Here is a 7,484-nt window from a genome sequence, read left to right on the forward strand (position 1 = left end):
TCTCTGTAGTGAGTAGAGATTAAGATAATATTTTGTAATAACACAGAAGCTAAGCAAGAAATCCAGGCTGCCCCAGAGCTCCCAAGCCAACCATCTCAGCAGCACGGGAGATTTTCAACTACACCATGACAGAAGCAAAGGCTGCATGAGTAACTGTCACTATTCAGAAAAAGTGAAGCCTTTACTGTAGAAACAGCGATCACCCAGAACGGCACAGAGGACTGTGATGGATCTGACACAATTTAAGCAGGCGAGTGGTACCCTAAATCCAGTTCTGCTCTCTCATACCACAAGAAGTCAGGACTAACTACTGACATCAATGGAGTATTTCTGGAAGAAAAACACCGTAACAGCAAGGATGGGGACCAAAGATACTACTAATACACAGCAGAGTTTATTAAAAACCCTGTATATTTTTTTATATTATTAAAAATGTTGGCACTGATACAAGTATACTGATCCAATTACTTCACCTTCCTTTTCCTTACAACTTCCATCAAAGAGCCAGCCAAAACAGAGAGCTCTGCCTGGGGATGGCCACCTCTAGTAATAGAAATTCACATTTGGCTACTGGTAACAATACTGCAATGGAAAGAAAGGCCTGTGATAGCTATCGCGTGTCAAGGCCAGAAGGGACTGTTTCACAGGCTGGAGAATTGCCTTCACACCACTGTACAGCTCCCAGAGTCAGTGTTTACTGAAAGCCCGGTTTAGCAACAGCAGAGAAAGGAAAACTCATTGCTTCTCAAAAGACTTGCTCTACTATTCATTTATGCTTCTCAAGGAAGGGTATTTAAAGCCAGTCACATTCAAGTTAGACACAGCTCGATCTTCCAATAACCCAGTAATGGTAATAGTCTGCCCACTCCTGCACCAGAGACCCTGCAGCATAAATAAGTAGTAAATCGTAAAACTCGACTTGTGCTCCCCAAGGGGCGGAATGATCTTTCTAATCAATCTGTTGTTCAACACAATCTTCAAATAGCCCAAACAGATGATTTATTACTGGTCTGAGCCTGAAACAAGAGTACCCAAAGGATAAACTTCTGTCTTTCATGTGGGTTGCAGAGCTATAATTAAACACTGATGCTTAAGCAAGCAAGAGAGCACTGGGCTTTTCAAGTTTCGTACTGCTGAGCAAATAAAAGTGCAAATCCATTTACTGGCTGCAGTTAAGTAGATAAATTGACCTAAGATGACTTTTTCCAGTTGTGAAAAAGAACGACCTTAGCACGTGGCTGCAGTAACTGGTGGCAGATTAACTATTTCTGTAAAATCAGAAGAGGCACGCACCTTCTCCCAAAGCTGGAACCAGCCTCTGTGCGTAACTTAAGTCAAGCTGGGTTTCAGGTACAACGGGAACCTGAGGGGCCTGAAGAGACACAAGTGCCCAACCACATTTGACCTGAAGCGTAGACTGTATGTAAGGAGGTTTACAAACTTTACCCCATTAGCAAGGTGTCTCTGTTACACCCAGATGAAGGTGGTTCAAGGAAAACACTTCTTACTACAGCATTCAGAGCAAAACCATAGAAAGATTTGATTACATCGAAAACAGGAAAGTTCAAATTACATATAACTCCAATGGCATTTGATATTGATTATGCCTGCTTGGGAAAGTGAAAATAAAAAAAGGCTGGTTTGTAGCGCAGAGTTAGTTAGAAAGCAGCCACACAACACCTTTGCGAAGGACCACGCCAAGCACCCACTGGTTCTTGGAGCCACGGGCAGCAGGCTGGAAGCACACCTGGAGCTAGCAGTGCCGAGCCTCGTGGTGCAGGTGGGCATCTACCAGCAGCACATTTCATGGAGCAGCCCAGCCACCTTGTTAACAGCCTGCGAGACTCTACTGGTTTGGCACTTTCCTCTCAATTCACCAGCCCTGAAGGAGATGCCTCTGACAGATAGAAAACAAGGGACAATGTTGCTGGCTCTGGAAATGCAACATAAAACTTGAGGTATTTGAGATAAACTAATGTTCTACCCAAGAACTTGTCAAGGCTGACATCAAAACACAAGAAAATTCAAATTTCATCTGCTGGGCCAAGGAGTTCTGACATCTCTGTGCTTGGCCACCCAACCAATGCTGTAAAGCCGATGGAAAAAAAATGGGTTATCCCATTAATTGTGTCACCGTGTGAAGAAGAGCACTTGGGGTTCTCAAATCTGACCACTTTGGCAGGGAGGGCGGAACAGCTCCAAAACAAGCTCCTGCACGTCAAGGGGCCCACCTGATCCACTCAACATGGACATTATTAAGCTGTGCTAAACTGGTACTTTGGGAAACTGGCAGAATTTGAACTCTAGTGGTTCCCCCCCACCAGCTGCACCTAGATCTGGGTCATCAGCCCATGACATTTAAAAAAATACCAGTTCATAACCCACAGAGGGCAGCTACAGCTTTCACCTCTCAGAAACATTTATTCATTAAATGCTCCTGGTCAGTTTAATTTTGGGGTATTAAAAATAAAACTTCAGTGCTCATCCTCATCCTGTACCATCAAGTGGTTCTCTGTAAGCCCCTAGTTATTTTTAAATACCTAAATGATCATAAAACCAGGGTGAAACACTTTGCTGTGTGCCAGCTGCTGAAAATAAGCCCCATGCTTCAAACATCCTTTGATAAACGGCTTAGATACTTCTATCAGCAAAGTGCAGATGAAACAGATTCCTTTCACAGCACCACTGCCTGGCCAAGACTCCTGCTGAATTTCCTGGGATTTTGGAGGGGGTGTGTATAACATGGGAAGCCTCATCTGAGATTGTCTATAAATTCAGAGTTGTAATGGACTGTGGTTTAACATGCACATGTGTGCACACACAAGACAAGGGTAAGATGCTAGGGTTGTTTTGAATTTCCAGGAGGGAAAAACCACATCATTTCAGTAATAAAATTTCACTGTTAACAGTAAAAACAAACAAACACTAGTTGAATTAAATGTAATCCTGAAGAATGGTGGAAAATGGAGGTCTTTAAATACACTGCAGCAAATTCAGGTGCAAAGCAGCTGTTTTCTCCATGCTGCAAACTGCATGTGGTCCCCTTCCTACAGAGGTGACAGAGGTACCCCTACAGGGTTCACATCTGCAAAGGACACGTGCTGAACACTGGCCAACACCTCCACCTGACACTACACATCCTGTGCTAGTCTTTGAACTATTCTTTAAAATATAGTAGTAGATTCATAAATCAGGTGTACAATACCAAAATGAAATAAAACCCTCAAGCGTAAGAGGCACGTAGCTCTGATACTACATTGAAAAAGGCCAGGCAGGGACTTGGAGGAGATGCTACTGGTGCTGAAAAAGGTTTAAGAGACAAGTCCAACATACATTAACTTATTAAGTGGGGGAAAGGGAAGGAAAGGAAAAAAAAAAATCCTCTAAGTGCTTCAAGGAGAGAGAGAAGCTGAAGCACAGAAAATGCTGCTTGACACTAAGAAGCAGACTTCGGGGCAATGGTCTTTTTAAATTTATGTTACAGCAGCATGTAAGTCCAATTTTATCTCTGTTTAATCAAAGCTCTCCAACATGCAAATGCACTGCATGAAGTGAGTGGGGATAGTCTCTTGTAGCAAAACTACAGTCTATGAGGAAAGAAAATAGGAGAGGAAGGCATGAGGAAGCAACAAAGTCCTGGGGACAAGAACTCTGTCATGGCCCAGCAGAGCTCTGCCCTCGAGATCCCCCCTCCAGAGCCCTGCCCTCCCCCACACCCCCCCCCCCCGCCCCCCGAGTCATCTGGCTCTGGATTTTTCCATAGTACGCATCACATGCCCCACACCCCTCAGTTCATTTCCCAGGGTATTTTTCTCCCTCTTCAGTAAAGGGGTGTTGATGACATTAAACAGTATTATTTTGATTAAATTTTCTGTATTTCAAACGTATGTGAAGCTACAGGGGGATGAGTGATTTCTGACTTGAGTAATACCAGCTAACATTAAAGGGCATTTATCTGCTTTTTTCGGTAGAGAATAGTGACTGCTTATTAGAAACAATGACAAAATTTCAACCTTATTTCCATTTGAAAACATTGATGTGTCCTGACAAGAGAGAATAACATTTCTATCAAAGCTTGCATTAAAAAAGGATTTCTCAGACCGAGGACTGATTTTCTAATGAAGCCGAGTACCCCATCTCACATGGACAAACCATTTCCTTCGTTAGCACACCGCATGGGACGTGGGAGCTTTCCATCCACGTGATTAAACTGAAGCATATTCACAACTTACTTTGCCACATCTAAAGAGGGAAACTAATTATTTGCAGAATTATTTGCATTCTTGTTTATCTTTGTCATTGTCTTGCAGGGTGGAAAAAGAATGAAATTTCTATCCTGGCAAACTGAAACAGTGCTTTGTACAATTCCTCTGACACACAAGCACCGAGATGGACAAATACCGAGATGGAGAGAACAGCTGCAAGGCAGAAATAGTGTTACATGCTCCCTCGGTCTGGGAGGACAAATGGAAATTATGAATACAGTGCCACCTAACAGAATCACTTTTGATCAAAGATAGCCAAAACCAGCTCAATAACACTCAATATTTCCACATCACATTAAAAATTAAATAACTGTAGAACAGCTCCACATGCTGTACGGCTCCTCATTGCACTGACATAAAAAAAAAATAATAAAAGAAACTGAAGCACTGAAATGGCAAACGAGGACAAACTCTCCTCACAGCAGTTTTCATAAAGGTGAGAAAGGTGTATCAGTGTGTTTCCTCCAAGGGCTGCAGCAACCCTGATGATTTCCTGCTCCTGACAGCAGGTTCAGAGCCTTTTCTCTTCTAGTTTTCATGATGTTTCCCGTGGTCGTGCTTCAGGACAGTGCTGTCCATGCTCTGAGCTGGTCAGCCACTTTGGCTCATCTCAAACCAGGATTTCTGTGTAAAAAGTGCTCCTTTTTCCTCTCGCTGCTCAGGTTCACTGAAGACAACCGTCCATTGCTAGGACTAAGGGAAAAGAAATCAGCAGGTCAGATTAGATATGTCATCCGTGTAGGTGGAAGTTCCATTTCAAAAAGGAGGTGCCTTCAAATCCTGTGAGAAACACCACAAGACGGTCATCTTAAAATCTGATCCAGAAGAAGGGTTTTTATGAGGCTGGAGCAACCAGGGGACCTGAAGCAAGAGTCTGCATAACCCTTCTAGGTGTTTTACACAATCGCCATTAAACCCCCAGATAGTCCCATTCTGAAACCTCTCTGAAACAAGAGGTTTTAATTTTTTTTATTATTATTTTTTTTAACAATCATTTCAGGTGTGACAAACTTTTCCAGCTCTTGTAAGTCAAACTCATGTGGTCTCTTTCACCCAGGTGAGTGGCCACATTGACCCAAGCTTGTAGACACAGGCAGCCATGGTTTCCACGTAAAATTTTGCCCAGTGAGATCACTTAATACTTTTAGCAAGTGTTGTCAGGTCATGGGATTAGTGAAATTTCTACCATTGTTTCCAGAATATTATACTGGTGGTGACTTGAGAGAATTTTAACCTACAAACTTCCACTCCTGACCTGAAGTTTGATAAGATGTGCAACAACTTCACTGTTATTTGGATCCTGGATCTGTAAAACTAGGAATAGCTTTCAATACTAGAATCAGGACTGATATATAGACTGGAGAAAAGCAAGGAAATACCTTTATTTTCCTGAAGTTCAAACTGAACTGACATAGTTTCTTTTGGCAGACAGCAGGAGCACTGCAGACTATTCTTGCAAGACAGCTAAAGGGGATTCCCTTTTATAAATACAGCATGAAAGCATTAAAGCCTCGGTACCAAAGGAAATCTAACAAACAGCAGATAAACTTTTCCAGCAGAGGTAGGAAATACTAACTCAGCAAGGTCAGCACTTCAATTCCACCTACGTTTTCCTAGGAAGCTGCTGAAACACAGCTGTTTCCTTAAGGTTTAAACACTGGCTTTTAATGAATTGTCTTGATATTTAAAAAAACCCTCAGGCTCTTTGAGAACCAACATTGATGAGCACCAAATGTACCGGCTGGGCTCTGAGCGGTTTCCATCCTGAACTGATGTCCAGCTGGAAGCAGAACCACCTTCTGATATCTAAAAGCAGCCCTGCCATCATACGGATCCATATTTTTGTATAGATGGCAAATAGGTCATTACATTGGGATTTTGGACTCCTAATTCTGCTCCTTACTTAGTCACCTTAAATTAGGTGTGTTTTACAGCTGGGGAAAAAGGTCATTGGCATCTCTGTCTAAAGGACTTTGATATCTACAGGTGAAAAGATGAGATTAAAATACCATTTTTAATTTTGTAACAGCAGTAGGTTATGTAGCAGTCAAAAGTCTATGGATTGCCACTTCTAATATCTAGAAGCTTAATACCCTCAACATCCTTTTCAGATACCTGTATGTTGCGGTTTAACCCCAGACAGTAACGAAGTGCCGCGCAGCAGCTCGCTCACTTCCCCCAACACAAGGAGGTGGGGAGGAGAATCAGAAAGGGATGTAAAACTTGAGGGCTGAGGTAAGAACAGTTGTAACAATTGAGATAAAAGCAAAAGAGTAATAATAAGCTATAATGAAAACAAGGGAGAAGGGGAGAGGAATGAAATTCAAAGGCAAGGGAGAAAAGAATACTAGTGATGCCCAGTACAGTTGCTCACCACCTGCTGAGCGATGCCCAGACAGTCCCCGAGCAGCGATCGGCAGCCTTGGGCAACCCGCCCAGTTTATATACTGAGCATGACATCCCATGGTATGGAATATCCCTTTGGCTAGTTGGGGTCAGCTGTCCCGGCTCTGCTCCCTTCCAATTTTCTGCATCCCTCCAGCCCTCCCGCCAGCAAGGCCTGAGAAACCAAAAAGTCCCTGACCACACTGTTTCCACACCAAATCCAAAACACAGCACCACCAAGAGGAAAATTAACTCCATCCCAGCCAAAACCAGGACACTGTATTTCCTTCAGCAAGCATTTGCCTTAGAAAAATGTTAAACCAGGTAAGATTCAGTGATTCGTTCCATTCTTTCCTCATACAAATAAGGTAAGTTAGTAAATTAAGCCTCTAAGGGGGGAAAAAAAGCAATCTATATAGATCTTTACCTTTGCTAGACTACACTTCCTCTTTGATGAAAGGCAGCTCATCCTTAAGGCTTCTCTTGTCTGTAGATTTAAGAAAATATTAAACGGAACAGTTTCTCAGAGCGTAGAAAATGTTCATACAATCCAGAATAAGTACTGAAGTGACCCAAGTACCTTTCTGTCCAGAAGTGTCCCAAACAACAGGATGAAGAATCCCTAAAAAAGTTGCAAAACCAGTTAACAAAACCAGCATGACCACAGGATGGTTCTTAAATGCTTCTACACACCACTTCCTTAAGGATAGATCTCATCACCTATGACTCGGATAAACTCCTTTTGCTCATTGCTGTTATCCGCCCAGTTCACACGGGCTCTCCAGGAATGTCAAGAATGGATATATAACCCATGCTAATTCTCATTAAGAACTG

General features: G+C 42.6%; 1 protein-coding gene across 1 annotated transcript in view; it reads right to left on the bottom strand.

Annotated features, from left to right (window-relative positions):
• Nucleotides 1-6,893: 6,893 nt before the first annotated feature.
• LOC119150506 (adhesion G protein-coupled receptor F4-like) overlaps nt 6,894-7,484 on the bottom strand; it is a 5,503-nt gene continuing 4,912 nt past the window's right edge. Inside the window, exons 6-7 of the mRNA XM_037393097.1 lie at nt 7,231-7,272; nt 6,894-7,137 (exon numbers count right to left, since the gene is read on the bottom strand). Of these exons, the coding sequence (XP_037248994.1) occupies nt 7,024-7,137; nt 7,231-7,272 (156 nt within the window). The 3' untranslated portion in view covers nt 6,894-7,023. The remainder of the gene's footprint in view (nt 7,138-7,230; nt 7,273-7,484) is intronic.

This window comes from Falco rusticolus, chromosome 6 (assembly GCF_015220075.1).
Source record: "Falco rusticolus isolate bFalRus1 chromosome 6, bFalRus1.pri, whole genome shotgun sequence".
NCBI classification, from domain to species: domain Eukaryota; kingdom Metazoa; phylum Chordata; class Aves; order Falconiformes; family Falconidae; genus Falco; species Falco rusticolus.